General features: G+C 43.9%; 1 protein-coding gene, 1 long non-coding RNA gene and 1 other non-coding gene across 3 annotated transcripts; 2 read left to right on the top strand and 1 right to left on the bottom strand.

Annotated features, from left to right (window-relative positions):
- The first annotated feature begins 160 nt into the window (after positions 1 to 160).
- On the top strand, positions 161 to 11,360 carry LOC123405830 (26S proteasome regulatory subunit 6A homolog). Its single transcript, XM_045099371.1, has 5 exons — positions 161 to 240; positions 9,742 to 9,898; positions 10,161 to 10,280; positions 10,387 to 10,527; positions 10,934 to 11,360. Exons 1-5 carry the CDS (start codon positions 161 to 163, stop codon positions 11,009 to 11,011), a joined length of 576 nt encoding a protein of 191 aa, XP_044955306.1. The 3' UTR covers positions 11,012 to 11,360.
- Positions 11,361 to 12,221: 861 nt separating this feature from the next.
- LOC123406691 lies at positions 12,222 to 12,441 on the bottom strand. Its single transcript, XR_006612351.1, has one exon. It is a non-coding gene; the product is annotated as a small nucleolar RNA U3 (small nucleolar RNA).
- A 1,301-nt stretch (positions 12,442 to 13,742) lies between these two features.
- LOC123405394 lies at positions 13,743 to 14,420 on the top strand. The gene is made up of 3 exons (XR_006611965.1): positions 13,743 to 13,785; positions 14,127 to 14,193; positions 14,379 to 14,420. It is a non-coding gene; the product is annotated as an uncharacterized LOC123405394 (long non-coding RNA).
- Positions 14,421 to 21,442: the final 7,022 nt, after the last annotated feature.

The following is a 21,442-nucleotide window of genomic DNA, read 5'->3' as shown; positions in this document are numbered from 1 at the left end:
GAGGGGTGCGACAGCAAAGGCCACACGCCGTCTTTTGCTTGCACAGCGGCGGCTATTGCCATGGCGAGGGTTGGGCAGCGGTGGCCGGCTAGCCGGACGCCCTATTTTCCTTGCAACGGCGGTGGCTGTTGCCACGGCGAGGATGGTCCTCGCATGACGGATGAGAGATATTGGAAAAAGCAAGCGAGCGGAGGAAGACGAGTGGACGGGAAGAGATAAGGCTAGGGATGAGAGCGCTGGGTAGGGCACATGTGTCAACACGAAGAGGTGGCTTACACAAAGTAGAATTCATCCGGATGATTTTAAGTGTTTTCTGAAAGAAAACATGAACTAGAGTAATATTTTTGAACATGTTCTTTATTTAGACAAAATATTTTTGAACATGTGCCCTCGTCAGCAAAAACCGCAAATGAAATACTACGATGGCATACACTGATACACATCTCGGGCTCGGCTCGTAGTTGTATCGTGCACGGAAGGAACTCAGCCCGGGAACTGAGAGATTCCTTAAGACAACCAACTAATCAATCGCTAGAACGCACGCACGGAACGAGTCCGAAACTAAAAGGAAATGATTTTAATCATCCGACCGGTAATAACGTCTGCGTCTGCCAGTTTTCAGGTCAACGGATCGAATTTTAAGGATGAGTCCAGAATAATGTTTTATCTAGACTAATTTTTACAATCGAGTCGTTGTTGCAATTCCCCCATAACAACAAGTAATGTGTTGCGGGATCTGGAACTTGATTCTCTCGTGCTCTTCTGAGCTTTCTGTCAAGCTGATGTTTTCATGCCCTGACGAGAGCACCTCTTTCCACCTCCATGTGTCTGCTCGCGACCAATAGCCATGGCCGCTCGAGAGCGCACGCCGGAGCTCTTCTCCGGCCGCCGTTCGCCAGTTATGTTGCTCCGACCTTATGCTCCGACCTCCTCTTTCCTTCATCCGAACGAGACGCTGGATGCTGCACGCCGCCGAACACCCATGCTTCACCGCCGCTGACGTCGGCGAGCACACGTTTCGTCGTCACGGCCGTGGGCCACCTCACCATCACCCACCCTCTCGCCTCATCTTTCTTCTAGATCGACGACGCCTGCTCCTACTGCTACCGGATGATAAGAAGACGACCTCTGCTCGACATCAATGACAACAAGGCACCGTCCACCTCTGCAACATCATTGTTGTTGCAAAAAAACAAATGTGCAACAAGACCTCTGCTGCAAAACAATTCCGCAACAGTTGCAAACAAAAATAAAAAAAATCACAACAAGACTTTTGTTGCAAAAAATATCCCACAACACAATCTCTATTGCAAGAAAAAACCGCAACATAACATTTGTTGCACAAAAATTCGACAACACAACCTTTCTTAGAAATATTACTGTAAAAAGATTTTTGTTTCAAAATAAAAAAAAGCGCATTCGCCTTACTAGATCTGTGTTAGATCCGACGGCTCGCGCGCCGTCAGGTCTTTTGAAAAAACCGGTCGGCCGACGGGTAACAATTCCCTAATCATTCGACCGATAGTAATGTCCGCGTCAGCTAACTCTGTGACCGTCAGATCGGATTTTAATGATGATTTGGGAATAACGTATTTGTTGGAAATATGTCCTAGAGGCAATAATAAATTAGTTATTATTATATTTCTTTGTTCATGATAATCGTTTATTATCCATGCTATAATTGTATTGATTGGAAACACAGTGCATGTGTGGATACATAGACAAAACACTGTCCCTAGTAAGCCTCTAGTTGACTAGCTCGTTGATCAAAGATGGTCAAGGTTTTCTGACCATAGGCAAGTGTTGTTACTTGATAACGGGATCACATCATTAGGAGAATCATGTGATGAGCTAGACCCAAATTAATAGACGTAGCATGTTGATCGTGTCATTTTATTGCTACTGTTTTCTGCATGTCAAGTATTTGTTCCTATGACCATGAGATCATATAACTCACTGACACTGGATGAATGCTTTGTGTGTATCAAACGTTGCAACGTAACTGGGTGACTATAAAGATGCTCTACAGGTATCTCCGAAGGTGTTCGTTGAGTTAGTATGGATCAAGACTGGGATTTGTCACTCCGTATGAAGGAGAGGTATCTCGGGGCCCACTCGGTAATACAACATCACACACAAGCCTTGCAAGCAATGTGACTTAGTGTAAGTTGCGGGATCTTGTATTACGGAACGAGTAAAGAGACTTGCCGGTAAACGAGATTGAAATAGGTATGCGGATACTGACGAACGAATCTCGGGCAAGTAACATACCGAAGGACAAAGGGAATGACATACGAGATTATATGAATCCTTGGCACTGAGGTTCAAACGATAAGATCTTCGTAGAATATGTAGGATCCAATATGGGCATCCAGGTCCCGCTATTGGATATTGACTGAGGAGTCACTCGGGTCATGTCTACATAGTTCTCGAGCCCGCAGGGTCTGCACACTTAAGGTTCGACGTTGTTTTATGCGTATTTGAGTTATATGGTTGGTTACCGAATGTTGTTCGGAGTCCCGGATGGGATCACGGACGTCACGAGGGTTCCTGGAATGGTCCGGAGACAAAGATTGATATATAGGATGACCTCATTTGGTTACCGGAAAGTTTTTGGGCATTACCGGAAAAGTTTCGGGCTCATCGGTAGTGTACCGGAAGTGCCGGGAGGGGTGACGGGGACCATCGAGAGGGGTGTCACGCCCCAAGGGGTCTCATGGGCTATGGGAAGAGATAAACCAGCCCCTAGTGGGCTGGAATAAGTTTCCACTAAGGCCCATAAGGTTTGAGAAGGGAAAAACACAAGGTGGAAAGAGTTTCCAAGTGGGAAGGTGGAATCCTACTCCAAGTAGGATTGCAGTAGGACTCCTCCACCTCAAATTTCGGCCAAACCTTGAGGGTTTGAGGCTGCCTCCTCCCCTCCCTCCCTCCTATATATAGTGGGGTTTTAGGGCTGATTTGAGACAACTTTTGCCACGGCAGCCCGACCACATACCTCCACAGTTTTACCTCTAGATCGCGTTTCTGCGGAGCTCGGGCGGAGCCCTGCTGAGATTAGATCACCACCAACCTCCGGAACACCGTCACGCTGCCGGAGAACTCATCTACCTCTCCGTCTCTCTTGCTGGATCAAGAAGGCCGAGATCATCTCCGAGCTGTACGTGTGCTGAACGCGGAGGTGCCGTCCGTTCGGCACTAGATCGGAGCGGATCGTGGGACGGATCGCGGGACGGTTCGTGGGACGGTTCGCGGGGCGGATCGAGGGACGTGAGGACGTTCCACTACATCAACCGCGTTTCTTAACGCTTCTGCTATGCGATCTACAAGGATACGTAGATCGGAAATCCCCTCTCGTAGATGGACATCCCCTCTCGTAGGAAAAATTTTGTTTCCCACGCGACGTTCCCCAACAGTGGCATCATGAGCTAGGTTCATGCGTAGATGTCTTCTCGAGTAGAACACAAAAGTTTTTGTGGGCGGTGATGTGCGTTTTGCTGCCCTCCTTAGTCTTTTCTTGATTCCACGGTATTGTTGGATTGAAGCGGCTTGGACCGACATTACTCGTACGCTTACGAGAGACTGGTTTCATCGCTACGAGTAACCCCCTTGCTCAAACATGACTGGCAAGTGTCGGTTTCTCCAACTTTAGTTGAATCGGATTTGACCGAGGAGGTCCTTGTATAAGGTTAAATAGCAATTCATATATCTCCGTTGTGGTGTTTGCATAAGTAAGATGCGATCCTACTAGATACCCATGGTCACCACGTAAAACATGCAACAACAAAATTAGAGGACGTCTAACTTGTTTTTGCAGGGTATGCTTGTGATGTGATATGGCCAACGATGTGATGTGATATATTGGATGTATGAGATGATCATGTTGTAATAGATAATATCGACTTGCACGTCGATGGTACGGCAACCGGCAAGAGCCATAGGATTGTCTTTAAACTAACATTTGTGCTTGCAGATGCGTTTACTATATTGCTAGGACGTAGCTTTAGTAGTAATAGCATGAGTAGCACGACAACCCCGATGGCGACACGTTGATGGTGATCATGATGATGGAGATCATGGTGTGACGCCGGTGACAAGAAGATCGTGCCGGTGCTTTGGTGATGGAGATCAAGAAGCACATGATGATGGCCATATCATGTCACTTATGAATTGCATGTGATGTTAATCCTTTATGCACCTTATCTTGCTTAGAACGACGGTAGCATTATGAGGTGATCTCTCACTAAAATTTCAAGACGAAATTGTGTTCTCCCCGACTGTGCACCGTTGCGACAGTTCTTCGTTTCGAGACACCACGTGATGATCGGGTGTGATAGACTCAACGTTCACATACAACGGGTGCAAAACAGTTGCACACGCGGAACACTCGGGTTAAGCTTGACGAGCCTAGCATGTGCAGACATGGCCTCGGAACACATGAGACCGAAAGGTCGAGCATGAATCGTATAGTTGATATGATTAGCATAGAGATGCTTACCACTGAAACTATTCTCGAGTCACGTGATGATCGGACTTGAGATAGTGGATTTGGATCATGTACCACTCAAATGACTAGAGAGATGTACTTATTGAGTGGGTGTTCTTAAGTAATATGATTAATTGAACTAATTGTCATGAACATAGTCTAATGGTCTTTGCGAATTACGATGTAGCTTGCGCTATAGCTCTACTGTTTTTATATGTTCCTAGAAAAAATTTAGTTGAAAGTTGATAGTAGCAAACTTTGCAGAGGATTGTCCTCGTTGTTGCGCAGAAGGCTTATGTCCTTAATGCACCACTCGGTGTGCTGCACCTCGAGCGTCGTCTGTGGATGCTGTGAACATCCGACATACACGTTTCTGATGACTACACGATAGTTCAGTGCAAAATACTTAATGGCTTAGAAGCAAGGCGCCGAAGACGTTTTGAAACATCACGGAACATAAGTGATGTTCTAAAGAGATGAAATTGTGATTTCATGCTTGTGCCCTTGTTAAGAGGTACGAGACCTCCGACAAGATTCTTTGTCCACGAAGTAGAGGAGAAAAGCTCAATCATTGAGCGTGTGCTTAGATTATCTGAGTACGACAATCGCTTGAATCAAGTGGGAGTTGATCTTCCAGATAAGATAGTGATGGTTCTCCAAAGTCATTGCCACCAAGCTATGAGAGCTTCGTGATGAACTATAACATATCAAGGATAGATACAATGATCCTTGAGCGATTCGCGATGTTTGACACTGCGAAAGTAGAAATCAAGACGGAGCATCAATAGTTGATGGTTAGTAAAACCACTAAGTTTCGATAAAGGCAAGGGCTAGAAGGGATACTTCGTGAAACGGCAAAACAGTTGATGCACTAATGAAGAGACCCCAGATTAAACCCAAGCCCAGGACTAAGTGCTTCTGTTATGAGGGGAACGGTCACTGAGGCGGAGCAACTCTAGATACTTGGTAAGATAAGAAGGCTGGCAAAAGTCGAAAGAAGTATATTTGATATGCATGATGTTGATGTGTACTTTACTAGTACTCCTAGTAGAACGAGGGTATTGGATACCGGTTCGGTTGCTAAGTGATTAGTAACACGAAATGAAAGCTACGGCATAAATGGAGACTAGCTAAAGGCGAGGTGACGATACGTGTTGGAAGTGTTTCCAAGGTTGATATGATCAAACGTCGCTCGCTCCCTCTACAATCGGGATTGGTGTTAAACCTAAATAATTGTTATTTGGTGCTTGCGTTGAGCATGACCATGATTGGATCGTGTTTAGTGCAATACGATTATTCATTTAAAGAGAATAATGGTTACTCTATTTGCTTGAATAATCACCTTCAATGGTTTATTGAATCTCGATCGTAGTGTTACACATGTTCATGATATTGGTGCCAAAAGATACGAGGTAATGATGATAGTACCACTTACTTGTGGCACTGCCGCTTGAGTCATGTTGGTATAAATTGCATGAAGAGGCTCCATGCTGATGGATCTTTATACTCACTTGATTTTGAATCACTAGTGACATGCAAATCATACCACATGAGCAAGGCCTTGTTTTCATTGAGATGAAACAAGATAGTAACTTGTTGGAAGTGATACACTTTGATGTATGCAGTCCAATGGGTGTTGAGGCACGTAGTGGATATCATTATGTTCTTACTTCAATGACAATTTGAGTAGATACAAGAGTATCTACTTAATGAATCACAAGTCTGAAATATTGAAAAGTTCAATTCTGTTTCGGAGTGAAGTTCGTCATAACAAGAGGATAAACTGTCTACGATATGATCATAGAAATGAATATCTGAGTTACGAGTTTTGGTACGCAGTTAAGACAAAGTGGAAATTGTTTCGCAGTTCATGCCACCTGGAACATCATAGTGTGATGATGTGTCTGAACGTCATAGCCACGCACTATTTGGTATGGTACATGCTATGATGTCTCTTATCGAATTATCACTATCGTTTATGGGTTATGCATTAGAGACAACCGCATTCACTTTAAATAGGACACCGCGTATTTCCGTTGAGATGACACAGTATAGACTGAGGTTTAGAGAAATCTAAACTGTCGTTTCTTGAAAGTTTGGGGCTTCGACACTTATGTGAAAAAGTTTCAGTCTGATAAGCTCGAACCCAAAGCGGATAAATGCATCTTCATAGGATATCCAAAACAGTTGGGTACATCTCCTATCTCAGATCTGAAAGCAAAGTGTTTGTTTCTAGAAACGGATCCTTTCTCGAGGAAAGGTTTCTCTCAAAAGAATTGAGTTGGAGGGTGGTAGAACTTGATGAGATTATTGAACCATCACTTCAACCAGTGTGTAGCAGGGCGCGGGAAGTTGCTCCTGTGGCGCCTACACCAATTGAAGTGAAAGCTGATGATGGTGATCATCGAGCATCGGATCAAGTTACTACAAGCCTCGTAGGTTGACAAGGTCGCGTACTACTGCAGAGTGGTACGGTAACCCTGTCTTGGAGGTCATGTTGTTGAGCAAGAGTGAACCTACGAGTTATGGAGAAAGCAATGGTGGGCCCGGATTCCGACAAACGGCTGGAAGCCATGAAATCCGAGAAAGGATCCATGTATGAAAACAAAGTCTAGACTTTGGAAGAACTACTTGATGGTCATAGGACTATTGAGTAAAGATGGATCTTTAAAAGGAAGACAGACAATGATGGTGATAAGTGACTATTAAGAAAAGCTCGACTTGTCGCAAAGATGTTTCCGACAAGATCAAACAGTTGACTATGATGAGACTTTCTCACTCGTAGCGATGCTAAAAGTCTGTTAGAATTATGTTAGTAGTTGCTGCATTATTTATGAAATATTGCACATAGGATGTCAAAACATTGTTTCCTCGACGGTTTCCTTGAGCAAACATTGTATGTGATACAACCAGGAGGTTTTGTCGATCCTAAAGATATTAGCAAGTATGCAAGCTCCAGCGATCCTTCAATGGACTCGTGCAAGCAACTCGGAGTTGGAATATACACTTTGATGAGATGATTAAAGATTTTTGGGTTTGTACAAGGTTTATGAGAAACTTGTATTTCCAAAGAAGTGAGTGGGAGCACTATAGAATTTCTGATAAGTATATGTGGTTGACATATTGTGGATCAGAAGTAATGTAGAATTTCTGTAAAGCATACAAGGTTGTTTGAAAGGAGTTTTCAAAGGAGTACCTAGATTGCGCTACTTGAACGTTGAGCATCAAAGATCTATGGGCATAGATCGAAAGCGCTTAATAGAAGTTTCAACAAGATGCATGCCTTGACAAGTTTTGAAGGAGTTCAAAATAGATCAACAAAGAAGGAGTTCTTGGTTGCGTTGTAAGGTGTGAATTTGAGTGAGACTCAAAACCCGACCCCGGCAGAATAAAGAGAATAGACGAAGGTCGTCTTCTATGCCTTAGCCGTAGACTCTAAAGTATGCCATGCTGAGTACCGCACCTGATGTGTGCCTTGCAGCAAGTCTGTTAAGAGGTACACAGAGTGATCCAGGATTGAATCAATGATCAGCGGTCAAAGTTATCCTTAGTAACTAAATATACTAAGGAATTTTTCTCGATTATGGAGGTGGTTAAAGAGTTCGTCGTAAAGGGTTACGTCGATGCAAGCTTTGACACTAATCCGAATAACTATGAGTAGTGAAACGGATTCGTATAGTAGAGTAGATATTTGGAGCATTTCCGAATAGCACATAGTAGCAGCATCTATAAGATGACATAAAGATTTGTAAAGAACACACGGATCTGAAAGTTTCATAACCGTTGACTAAAACCTCTCTCACGAGCAAGACGTGATCAGACCCCATAACTATATGGGTGTTGGATTCGTTGGAATCACATGGTGATGTGAACTAGATTATTGACTCTAGTGCAAGTGGGAGACTGTTGAAAATATGCCCTAGAGGCAATAATAAATTAGTTATTATTATATTTCTTTGTTCATGATAATCGTTTATTATCCATGCTATAATTGTATTGATTGGAAACACAGTGCATGTGTGGATACATAGACAAAACACTGTCCCTAGTAAGCCTCTAGTTGACTAGCTCGTTGATCAAAGATAGTCAAGGTTTCCTGACCATAGGCAAGTGTTGTCACTTGATAACGGGATCACATCATTAGGAGAATCATGTGATGGACTAGACCCAAATTAATAGACGTAGCATGTTGATCGTGTCATTTTGTTGCTACTGTTTTCTGCGTGTCAAGTATTTGTTCCTATGACCATGAGATCATATAACTCACTGACACCGTAGGAATGCTTTGTGTGTATCAAACGTTGCAACGTAACTGGGTGACTATAAAGATGCTCTACAGGTATCTCCGAAGGTGTTCCTTGAGTTAGTATGGATCAAGACTGGGATTTGCGACTCCGTATGACGGAGAGGTATCTCGGGGCCCACTCGGTAATACAACATCACACACAAGTCTTGCAAGCAATGTGACTTAGTGTAAGTTGCGGGATATTATATTACGGAACGAGTAAAGAGACTTGCCGGTAAACGAGATTGAAATAGGTATGCGGATACTGACGATCGAATCTCGGGCAAGTAACATACCGAAGGACAAAGGGAATGACATACGAGATTATATGAATCCTTGGCACTGAGGTTCAAACGATAAGTACGTGATGGGCCTGGGCCCGTTAGTCTTAGGGTTTGCTTAGGGGCCAAGTAAGCCTTACTTGGGAGTCAAGTAAACCTTTCTATATATGGAGAGGAGATGTATCAATCTAAACAGGCAAGGATTAAGAAGGAAAACTCTTTTCCCTCTTGCCCGGCCGTGGGAAAGGACCCCCACGGCCGGCTCTCTCGCGCCCTCGCATCTCTCTCTCTCTCCCGCTCAAATCCTAGCAACCATAATACTCGTCATGTCATTGCTCTTGTTTTTAATTTGGCGAATTGTCTGCTGAACACCATGGTACTCCCTCCGTTCCAAAATAAGTGCCTCAACTTTGTACTAACTTCAATACAAAGTTGTATTAAAGTTGAGACACTTATTTTGGGACAGAGGGAGTATAATCTTTGTACGAGGAAAATCAGTTAGTATCCCTGCAAGTCTAACACTCCTTCAACCTTCTATGTCATCATATGTAAAATAAGAGAAACTGTTCTTAATTTTATACTTCCAAGAGATAAATACATTTCAACTACTTTCAGCATATGCTGCACATCATATGTGATGGTGTTGTTAACCTATTAATGCAGGGTAAAGATATTTGATTACTTGCAACTAGATATGATTTTTTTACCGGGAAGTATATATTTGATATTGTTTCTCTTTTTCTTTTTCTATTTGACTGCAGTGAAGTTAGTGGTGACAGAGAAGTGCAACGAACTATGTTGGAGTTGCTGAATCAGCTAGATGGATTTAGCAGTGATGAGAGGATAAAGGTCAACATGTCCTAATATTTGTCTCTGTAATTTGAATGCATGCAAGCTCAACCTGTGAAGATAATTTGTTTTGTACAGATGGTTTGGCCTAACTAGTTGTTCTGAAAACAGTAGTTTGATAAAATAGATTTATTATTTGATTGATTGATTAATGAGTAGCCACAAATTTGCTTCAGTTGGTCATAATTTGAGAGATGATGAATACCTGATCAGATGTTTTATTCATCCTGTTTCCTTAACGCATTGTTGTTGTGACTTGCAGGTGATAGCTGCAACCAATCGTGCAGATATTCTTGATCCTGCTTTACTCCGTTCTGGTCGCCTGGACCGAAAGATTGAGTTCCCTCATCCGACGGAAGAAGCAAGAGCTCGGATTTTGCAAGTATGTCTCTTGCAATTTGTTAAAGGCTGATAACTCTTATTGCAAAAATTGCTTACCTTTTGGTTTTGTGGACTCAAAGAAGTTTCTTCTGTGTTCTATCTTGTAGATTCACTCAAGAAAGATGAACGTACATCCTGATGTCAACTTTGAGGAGCTGGCTCGTTCAACTGATGATTTCAATGGTGCACAGCTGAAGGCTGTTTGTGTGGAAGCTGGCATGCTTGCTCTACGGAGGGATGCTACAGAGGTTTGTGCTGACTCTTGTTCACTTGCGACACTGGTGCCTTTGTGGAAGTATCAATTTGTTGGTAGACAATGGAAGATGATAACCGCAGATGAAGTTGATTAGGATCTTGATAATCAGAAAATGAAATTCTAAACAGATCAACATTAGGTCTATGGTATGTTCAGCATGAACTGTACAGCTTGAAATATAATACAGTATGCAGTAGAGAATCACAGTGAAACATAAGTACAGTATATAAGATGCTGCTTGAAATCTCAAAGCATTTTATTGTCTTGGTAGCTAGTAGAATCATTTTTTTTTTATTTGACTGCCTGAAGTGCACTTCCTCATGAAACATGTTTAACTGTATTCAGAAACAACTGATAATGTACTGGTGCGCTTAACCCTATCTTTTTGGCATATGCAGATGATCCATGAAGATTTCAATGAAGGCATTATCCAAGTGCAAGCAAAGAAGAAGTCCAGCTTGAATTATTACGCTTAGTTTCCCTTCAAGTAATCAGAACGCGCTGTTTGTAACACTCGGTACCATTTTTATTTGGAATATAGTTTAAATCTTGAACCCTCCTGATTGTGTGAAGCACTCTTGCTTTGTGCCTGTACCCGCAGAGATTATTTCTAACCAATTGCTCTGTGCCGAAAATGCAAATTGTGGTTTACGAGTATATGGCTTGCTTAGGATGGCATTAGCTCGGTGCCAGATTGGTGTTCCGAGCGACTCACGGGTTGCTTTTCTATCAGTATGTCTGGTCCTGTGTGCATGAGAGTTTGTAGTTTGTTTTTGGAGACTGAATGAGTGCTGATGACCTGCAATGAATTTGAGTTAACGCTGACCTGCAACGAGTTTGAGTTAACAGTAGTATGATTTTGGGGACTGAATGACCGCTGCTGACTGCAACGAGTTTGAGTTAACAGTAGTATGTTTTTGGGAACTGAACCACTGCTGCTGACCTGCGCTGGAGCGCTAAATTTTCTGGTCATTTGTTTCACTTTTTTTCAAAACAGGGGCACAAGATTTGCCTCATCTATTAGAAAAGGCAATAGCCAGTTCGGTTAGGCAAGCAGAACAATAACAACAAAAGGAAATCTGAAAATCTGATTGAATGCTAGAAACTATCACCAAAAGCAACCATCTTCATCCTATGCAAATTTTGAATAACATCTAGAAATCTCCAAGCCTGGTTGAAAGATGAAACCAGCAGCAAAAGAGATCTGGGAGTATTTTCCATCTTACAAAAAATCGAAATAACGAAAGGAAACCTGAAAGTCTGATTTGAAAGTTTGAAACAAGCAAACATCTTCATCCTATACAAATTTTGAATAAAACAAAAGAAATCTCCAAGCCTGGTTGAAAGATGAAACCAGCAGCAAAAGAGATTTGGGAGTATTTTCCATCTTACAAAAATTCGAAACAACAAAAGGAAACCTGAAAGTCTGATTTGAAAGTTGGAAACAAGCACCTAAAGCAAACCATGTTCTTCCTATACAAATTATGAATGACAGGGAAAACAAATCTCTGCATCCTTTACCAAAACACCCATGTTCTTCCTATACAAATTATGAATGACAGGGAAAAAAAAATCTCTGCATCCTTTACGAAAACACCCATGTTCTTCCTATACAAATTATGAATGACAGGGAAAAAAAATCTCTGCATCCTTTACCAAAAACACACAAAAAAAAAGGTTTGGGAGTGTCTGTCAGACAACCTCTGGGCCACCCTGAGCTGGTGTGACCCAGGCAGGAACGATCATCTACAGCCGTCGGATGCAACCATGAGCAGAATCCAAGCCGTTAATCACGCTCTGGCCCAGAGGTCAGAATGCATCAACCAGACTGAAGTGCTTGCCTCCTTATTGGTAAAGGATGCAGCGGTACGAGCCTATAGAACAGATCCTGTTCAAGTAAGGTCGTGCAGCAGTCAGCCGCGCCCCGCCTTATAAACCGGTGTGGCTTCCCGTAAACTGGCGAGGTGGGACTAATGCTACGACGCACGAGCAGCCGGCGCGCGAGCGAGCAGCGAACGGCCCCCGTCGGTCAGGCAATTGGCGGCCCACTCTAGTTGGGCTGGTTATATAACATGGAGGGCCGAAAAGTCCAGCCCACCGACCTGAGAAATAACCTGCTGAGGGCAGCACCCTGGATTTTGTTCGTCTGAAAAAAAAAGCACCCTGATTTTTCTTTTGCGGGGTGAAGCACCCTAGATTTCGTATATGCTTCTGCGCCTTTTCTCCATGCTTATAACCTTACGGGAATAAGAAATATTTCTAAGATAAAAGCCAAAATGGAAACAAAATAAAAAAAACTTTTTGAATTTTTGTCCAAAAGGACCCCCTATCGAATGAGATTGCCAAAATAGACCACATGCGAGTGAAAAGGCGCGAAAGGACCCCCACCCCGGGTGGCGGCAGGCGCGCCAGGCGGCACGTGGCACCTACCGCCACCGCGCGAGGCGGCCGTGGGGCCTGCCGCCACCGAGCCAGGCGGCTGGGGCCTGCCGCCACCGGCTGAGGCGGCCAGCGCGGGATCCCGTTCCCGCCCCTCCTGTCCGTAACGGACAAAGCCGGGTGGGCCCTGCCGCCTCGGGAGCAGGCGGCCGGGGCACTGTTTCCGCGCGGCCGACACTGTTGGTGATTGCGCTGATTTCCGCGCGGCCAGATTCCCAGGCTTATTTCCCGTTCGCACCGACGAAACAGTGGGAATTTTTCCCGCTCTCCACCGACGAAACACTCAAAACTTCTTCTTTATAAGCGAACCGCGTCGCTGCCTCCTCTCTCACTCTCTTCTCCTGCCGTTGCCTCCCGTGTCACTCTCTTCTCTTTCTCACTCTCTTCTCTTTCTCTCAAGAGCTACTCCATATGAAAGTTTATGTGGCGGTTTAGGACGGTTTAAAGTTAGATTTTGAAGACCTTGTAGTTGAAGAAAAGATAGATCAAGGTAAGAGCTTTCCATATCTGTTGGTTGTGTTTGCATGCATGATGTATTTATTTTGTTTGATTAGTTTCTAAGTATGTGTTTTCTTTTGTCTTAGGGAGCGTATTATCACTTTTGTGGAACTATTTTGAAGACGTTGTAGTTGAAGAAAAGATAGATCAAGATAAGAGCTTTCCATTTGTGTTGGTCGTGTTTGCATGCATGATGTTTTTATTTTGTTTGATTAGTTTCTAAGTATGTGTTTTCTTTTGTCTTAGGGAGCGTATTATCACTTTTGTGGAACTATTTTGTCATGCGATATGAACTACTAAGTTGAAGATCAAGGTATGAGACTTTGTTCATATTTGTGTTCATGTGATAATAGGTCGACTATGTTCATATATTACCGATGATTTGTTCGTGTTTGCATGCAACTGGTATTTAGAAAGGAGCCGGAAAAATGCCTATGTAACTAGCATTTTTGTAAAAAACATGTAATAATATGTTAGCTCCATTAGTATTATTACATGCAAGACGCGTGTGTAGTATATTTGTTTATTTGATAATTTGTCAACCCCGTAGAAATATGACTCGTGATATATATATATGCATGCAGTATGTATTTTTAGACTTTTGCTAGCACGGAAATAATTATGTGTGTAATATTTTTGTTCATATGAAAATAGGTGGAATTCGCTGATATTATTCTGGTGATATATTATATTCGGAAGGATATCCTTATTTAAACCAGAGGTATGAATGACATATTGTAATTCATCTTCTATTTATTTTATAGATGTAGTGTCACGATAAATGATACAATATAAATTATTATGCGTAGATGTAATGGATGTTGTTAAATTGTTATATGTAAAAAAGATAAGTAATGGATGTTGTTATTACAATGTACTAACGATGTAAATATGGCTGCTCGTTAGGTACTATGGAAAATTTGTTAGTGTTTTATGGGCACATCGTACATGAGGGTCCTTCTGGTGTGGATGTGTCTAGGTGCGGGATGACTACGGTTGTAGTGAAAGACATGGTTAATGTAGAGTATGCGGCAGTTAGAAGGTGCATCCGATCGGTGTTTGGTTCAGCGATGAATGGAAAAAAAATGACCCTGGAGGCTTTCGTGGTTGAGGGAGAAAATCGTTGGGTTCTGCGACGGGTTACTGGTGAAAGAGCATGGGCGTCGTACATGGGTTTTGCAAGCAATCCCAATAACTCCATGTATGGACAACCCATGGTTTATGTGGAGTTCATTTCTGCCAGTGATGTCGCCGAGTGCAGTAGCGGTGCCGGTGAGGCCGAGTTGGCCATAACTGTAGCCCCCGACGCCGGCCCATCGGAACCAAGTGGTGGCGAACATATGGCCATAACTGTAGCCCCCGACACCGGCCCAACGGAACCAACACGTGGCCAACAAGTGTATGACACGGGATATTGGTCTGCGGTCGTTGACATGAGCGAACATGTCGAGGGATTGCCGGAGGCGCTAGATGATGACGATGATGGTCATTCTTCTGCGTCTTCGGAATCAGATGATGATGAAGTTGTTCCTCCTGAGAATGCGGTCGCTGCAGCAATCAACCCAGAGTTTTTACAGGTTATGAGCATCACCAATGAATTTCACTCTGTTGCTGGCCTAGACGCGGGGAGTCTGGCCGTTGGACAGATTTTCCCAGATAAGAAATCTGCTAAACAAGCAATACATAGCTATGCAATTGCTATACACAGGCAACATAGAGTGAAGCAGTCTGATAAAAAGGAGTTGAAGCTCATATGCATCCATCGCGAAGCGGGTTGCCGCGGAAGAGTTATTGCTCGCCAGAAGCCTGGGGTATGTCAGCCATGGCATGTCACAAAAATAGAGCAACATGGTTGTGAGCAAACCGGCACTCTTTCAGAGCACCGCAACGTGACTGCAGAATATGTGTCACAGGTGATGCAAACCATTGTGCAGCAAAGTCTTAATATTAGTATTAGGGCTTTGCGTGCAACTGCATCTGATCTGATTGGTTTCCCTGTCAGCTATAGCAAGGCTCGTCATGCAAAGGAAAAGATATTTCAGAGGTTGTATGGAACCTATGAGGAGGCGTACTCTTTTGCCCCTAGAATGTTGCATCAGATTTCAGTTGCTAACAGGGGGACTCAAGTTCTCCGGAAAGAACGTCCAAATCCATTGAACCCGGACGAGCAAATCTTGGACCGCTTATTCTGGGCATTCGCCCAGACTATACAAGCATTCAAGCATTATCGTCCGGTTGTATCAATTGATGGTACATTTCTCACTGGAAAGTACAAGGGCACACTCTTAGTGGCGATGGCAGCTGATGCAAACAATCAACTTCTTCCTATTGCCTATGCACTAGTGGAGAGCGAAAATAAACATAGTTGGCTATGGTTCCTGTGTTGCCTGAAGATGGGTGTCATCAAAGATCGGGAAGGGGTTTGCATCATCTCTGATCGCAACACCGGACTATTAAGCACGCTTGAGATAATTAAGGCTTCTGGGCAGGTATCTGGAGACAAGGTGGTGCATGAGGCATTTGGCAACTAATTTTTATTCGAAATTCAAAAACAAAGATTGGTTCAAGCTATTCAAGAGGATGTGCATGCAGAAAACTACATCAAAAATGAATGCTATCTGGGCAGGTATCAATGGTCAGATCGAGCGCGCATCCCTCCCGGCGAGAGAAGACCGGAGGGGTCGTCGAACAGCAATAAATTTGAGCCAGTGGATTAATGGGAATTGTCCCAATTTGTACAAGTGGGCGCAGTCTCATGACACAGGCGCTAGATACGGTATAATGACAAGCAACATGTCCGAGGTGTACAATGGTGTTCTTAAAGGGGTGAGGGCACTACCTATCACAGCACTAATTGATGAAACTTGGAACCGGACTGTGTCATACTTTGCAGATAGAGTCACCGTTGCCAAGGCACTAGTTGACTTGAACAAGACCTGGTCTGAGAAGATGCAAAGACATCTTGATGACAAAGCAAAGAAGTCGCAAAGACATGGGTGCAGGCAGGTAGATGCACTTAGGAATAAATGGGAAGTTAGTGTGCGAGCAAAGTTTGTAAAGGGTCACCACAGGGGAGAAAAAACAAGCTGTGACGTTTGGCGCAACCTCGTGTGAGTGCACTTGCAACAAGCCCAAGCTTCTAGGATATCTTTGCAGTCACGTATTGCGGGCAGCTGCAGATCAATAAATTAGTGTCGAGTCATACGTATCACCATACTTTAACATACGTATCACCATACTTTAACATGCACAAAATAAAATAAAAAACTCGTTGCTCATAGATAAAGATCGACTGAGAAAAGGCGATCCTTTGAGCCCCCATGGTACGTGCAGGAAATGTATAGCATGATGGGTCCTATGTTTCACCATGTTTGGAAAGTCCAACAGAAGCCATTGATCGAGCTTCCGCAAGCAAAGCAAAACAATCGCTCGATGCAACCAGTAATATATATTTTTTCAATTCATACACAGAGAAAAAAAATGCAGCATTGGAGCTGCTGTTTCTTACCGGGGAACCTGGAAACATAGGCTCGTTACGGAACAGCCGCACGACGGGGCAAGGTTTATTAGAGCATCTATATACCTACAACTATAGCTCATATTTGGCCCCAAACGTTTAGGCGGCCTGCCTGTCACTATCCGAATAAAAAGAAACCACCCAATCAGATTTGACACGTCTGGCCAACTGACCCAAATGCGTGGGCGTATATGGGGAAGTCCGAACACGCCCACCATGAAACACCATCGGTCCGAGAGTTGCCTCCTTCGATTTTCGATGAAGACGCATTCATGGACTAGTTCTTTTGGGTCAATTTCAAAGAATTACTACTCCATGAATGAGAATTGATACAAGAACTCATATTTGTTCCAGGAATGATCCAAAATCATTTCACAATTACAGTGCAATCTAGAATTGCCGAAACTTGGCAATTCTGACAATTCTGTGAAGTCCCTAAAAAAAAGGTTCGGTTTAGACTACTGCCCCTATTGAAAACGCATATTACAACCAGAACGTCACTCCTACCTTACCCCCGCACTGCTCGCTCCCTCCCATTGCGTTGGCCCCTCCCCTCGAACACTTCCGTCGCTCCCGATAGGTTTCAGCGCCGCCATCGGCCTCGTCAGATCTGGCTGCGGTTCGTCCCCAGGCCGGCCGCCCCTTCCCGTCGAGCCGCCGTACGCGTCGTGCGCTCCTTCCCGCCGGGCCGCCGTACGCGCTGTTCGCTCCTTCCTGCCGGCCGCCCCTTCCCGCCGGTCCGCCGTACGCGCCGTACGCTCCTTCCCGCCGGGCCGCCGTACGCGTCGTGCGCTCCTTCCCGCCGGCCGCCCCTTCCCGCCGGGCCGCCGTACGCGCCGTGCGCTCCTTCCCGCCGGCCTGTTGGCGGCACCTTTCGCCCGTCTGCCGTCAGCTCCCTCCGCTCGTCTGTTGTTCGCTCCGTCCTTCCTCCCGTCGCCAGCTCTGTCCTGCTTCCCGCAATCCGCTCTGTCGCTCGGCCGCCGTCCGCTCCGTCCTCCCGACCAGCCTTCAGTCCGTCCGCCCGTTGAGCCTCCCTTCCCGCATCAGGTGATTTCAACTAGGGGCATTTGAGACATTTCAACAAACAACTCATAAAACAATTACATGCTAGAATCACAGAAAAACTCGATAGATAATTCTGTGGCCAGACAATTCTGTGGGCAGTTTTCAGAATTATGATTCTGGAGAATTACGAGGTGAAAAGAACCGGCCCTAAGTGTAGGTGGTAAAATCGGCCGATATCGGGTAAGGAGTACCAATCTGGTGATCTAAGCAAAATGGTAACACGAAGAATAAGGACACGGTATTCATCTAGATTCGGGCTTTCTTGAAGAGGTAAAACCCTACGTCATGTTCTTGTTATATTGATTCTGGATGGGTTACAAAGTACAGTTTGATCTACCTTGAGATCATATGAAAGAGTTCAGCCCTAAAAACTTGAAGTCGTCCTCCTCCGGACCAAACCCCTCGGTTTATATAGGTGCCTAAGGTCTCTTGGGTTTACACATGTCCGGTTACAATCTAGTGATAAAGATGCCAATCATTCAAACACGCTTTGAAGTATAAATCAAATTTCCAGAGAACTTCATTTTCATCATAACCAAATCTCCTATTCTCATTGAATACAGATCATGACCCAATTTCTTCGGCAAGAAAACTCTCCAAAACACTTTACACCTAGTTTGGCACCTCTCATTTCATTCATTTGGTTGAAATGAAATCTATGCTGGGACTTCATTTGGTTGAATCTCAATTTCAAATCCAAATACCATGTTTGGATGACACTAGAATTTATCAATTGAAATGAAACGTACATCTTGTTTGGATGCCATTTTGGCAATAATTCATCAACCTAGGCCAAGGTTAACTTGGAATGAGACAAACATAGTCTTTCCAAAATTCGAAATCCAACCTAGCATAAAACAAGTTGCATCACACAATCATAAGCAGCTCCATAAAGCAAAATCTACAAAATCAAATTGCAACCGCCATGAACAAGTTGCAGCACACAATCATAAGCATCTTCATAAGGAAAAATCCACATAATCAAATTACAATTTTCATCAACAATTTGCAGCACACAATCATAAGCAGCTCCATAAAGAAAATCCAAATAATCAAACTACAACTGCCGTTTAATTTGTGGCCCGACTTGACATGCATCCAAGTAAGGCATGATGAAGGTTGAACTTGTGGATTCATTTTGTCTCGCAAATATGATGAGAACCATGTAAGCAGACTATGAAATGTAGAGTTGGAGGAAGCAGAAAAAGGAAGATCAATATTTTAGTTGCATTTATTGTAAAAAGAAACAGTAATGCTAAGAACAACTTCAAATACTCAAGCTAATGAAGGGAATATTTAAATTGCACCAAATCCACTGGTAAGATATGAAAAATAATTAGTACTACTTTTTTTATGAGGAAATATTTAGTACTACTTGACATGAAAAAATAGTATGAACCTGAACATGAGCAAGAATCTAGCATCTCCCGTTCTATTCCATGCGTACAACAAGTTTTATCCAAACACAGAACTAAAATTACACTGGAAATTTATCCTGCAAGGCCTTTATGTCTCGGTACATTAATAGAAACGGCAACCATATGTGAAACCTTGTGCGAGGGATTCCAAGAATGCTTTGGGCTATCTCGAGGTTGAGGTTTTGCAATAGGAACCCAAGGGAATCACGGGTTTCCCTGATCGAGGTCATTCCATCGCAGCGTGTGATAGTTTGTGACGGGCTAGTTGGAGCACCCCTGTAGGGTTAAATCTTTCGTAAAGCCGTGTCCACAGTTATGTGGCAACGTGAAAACTTTGTTTAACGTGCGGTTCTAGATAACTTGAAGTAAGCTTAATTAAAAACTTGCCAACTGAGTGCGTAACCGTGACTGTGTCTTTCATGAGCTCCTTCTCTCATCGAGGACATAGTGGAGTTATGTCCGACGTAAATAAGTGTTTAGGATTATTCATTTGATCATCAGTAGTTCACGTCCTCTGTGCTTAGATCATCCCCCTCTTATTCTTGTACTCGTATGTTAGCCACCTCAAATAAATGCTTAGTCCCTTGCTGCAGCCTCACCACTTAACCATACCTCATCCATTAAACTTTGCTAGTTTTGATACCTTTGGAAATGAGATTGCTCAGTCCCCATGGCTCATAGATTACTACAACACCAGTTGCATGTACATGTAAAGGGTTACTTGACATGAGCGCCCTGATTGTGCTATTTGGAGTTTCTTCTTCCTCTTCTTCATCGATCTAGGATGAGATCCAGGCCGACAGTCTGGTATAGCAAGGATGGACGTCGTTCTTTTCTCGTTTGTTTTCGTCCGTAGACGAACCCTACTCTTCTTCATGATGATTGTATGTATTGTGCTTATGTGACTCTGATGTAGCTTGTAGCGAGTGTAAGCCAACTCCTTATACTCATCTTTTCAGTACATGTATTTGTAACGATATCTATTCTTGCGAAACGACGAGATGCGTTACTATCCATGTCGAGGCCCTCGTGCCAAAATAAGGATATGACTGCATCTTGGACGTTACATCAGGAGCGGGCGTGGCACCGAATGGGCGCTAGTTGCGGCGAGCAAGGCGCGAACGGAGAGGGACGCGGGCAGGCGGATGCATTGTTTATTTGACCGGTTAACATATTGTCACATTGATCATTTTTTGGTCAAGAGAGTGAAATACGGCGCTATACGGTGAGTCATTGACCGTATAATCACTGCTTCACATATATAGTGACCGTAACGAGTGTATTTCAAAGTTCAGTGACCGTATCGTGCTTTTACTTCAAATACACTGACCGCAAGTGTATTTATCTTTGTATAAAAAAATGTGATTTATACTTTAACATAACGTGCGAATCTCGATGAAACTGGACGGACGGAGGATGGTGCGCCGGTACATACCAGCACCGGTAAGAAAACTTTTTCGGAAGATCACTTCTGAATCTCTCCAAGTCCGCAATGCCAAGCTGAGAAAGATCATCCCACGCTGAGCTCAATGAGAGGCCTGCATCCAGATTCGATTATTCTCCTCACCACCATTTCATCATCATTACTCCAAGGACATGCTTGCTGTCTGACCATCTCCCAATCCCAAAGTCCATTGTATCGAACATGACCGTCATCCTTGAGCAGGATAACACGTTGCAACGATGTACACACGCTCACAAGATACTTCAAAAACCATATGTGGCGCTGCAAGAATCCAGTAATGGCAAGCTCCTTGAGGCAGTGATGGCGCCGAAGCGCCTCGAGTGAGGTCATCTCCAAGCTCCCGTAAGCTGGCTCCTCCTCGGAGCAAGGCACATGGATGTGCAGGACCTCGAGTGATGGCGCGGCCAGCAGGAGGCCGCGTGGCCATGTGATGTTCCAGTTCGTAGGCAGATCGGCCACAAGGAGCCTTTTCAGGTTGAGCAATGGATTGGCGGGTGGAGTGGGC

This window comes from Hordeum vulgare, chromosome 6H, assembly GCF_904849725.1.
Source record: "Hordeum vulgare subsp. vulgare chromosome 6H, MorexV3_pseudomolecules_assembly, whole genome shotgun sequence".
Lineage (NCBI taxonomy): Eukaryota > Viridiplantae > Streptophyta > Magnoliopsida > Poales > Poaceae > Hordeum > Hordeum vulgare.
The sequence above is the reverse complement of the archived record's forward strand: the minus strand, read 5'-3'. Positions and strand labels throughout refer to the sequence as shown.

What these genes read in the sequence shown, in the direction of transcription:
- LOC123405830 (XM_045099371.1), top strand. Translation starts at nt 161, where the DNA reads ATGAGAGATATTGGAAAAAGCAAGCGAGCGGAGGAAGACGAGTGGACG. An exon ending in CAAGAGCTCGGATTTTGCAA is followed by an intron (nt 10,281 to 10,386) that starts GTATGTCTCTTG and finishes TCTATCTTGTAG; the next exon opens with ATTCACTCAAGAAAGATGAA. An exon ending in TACGGAGGGATGCTACAGAG is followed by an intron (nt 10,528 to 10,933) that starts GTTTGTGCTGAC and finishes TGGCATATGCAG; the next exon opens with ATGATCCATGAAGATTTCAA.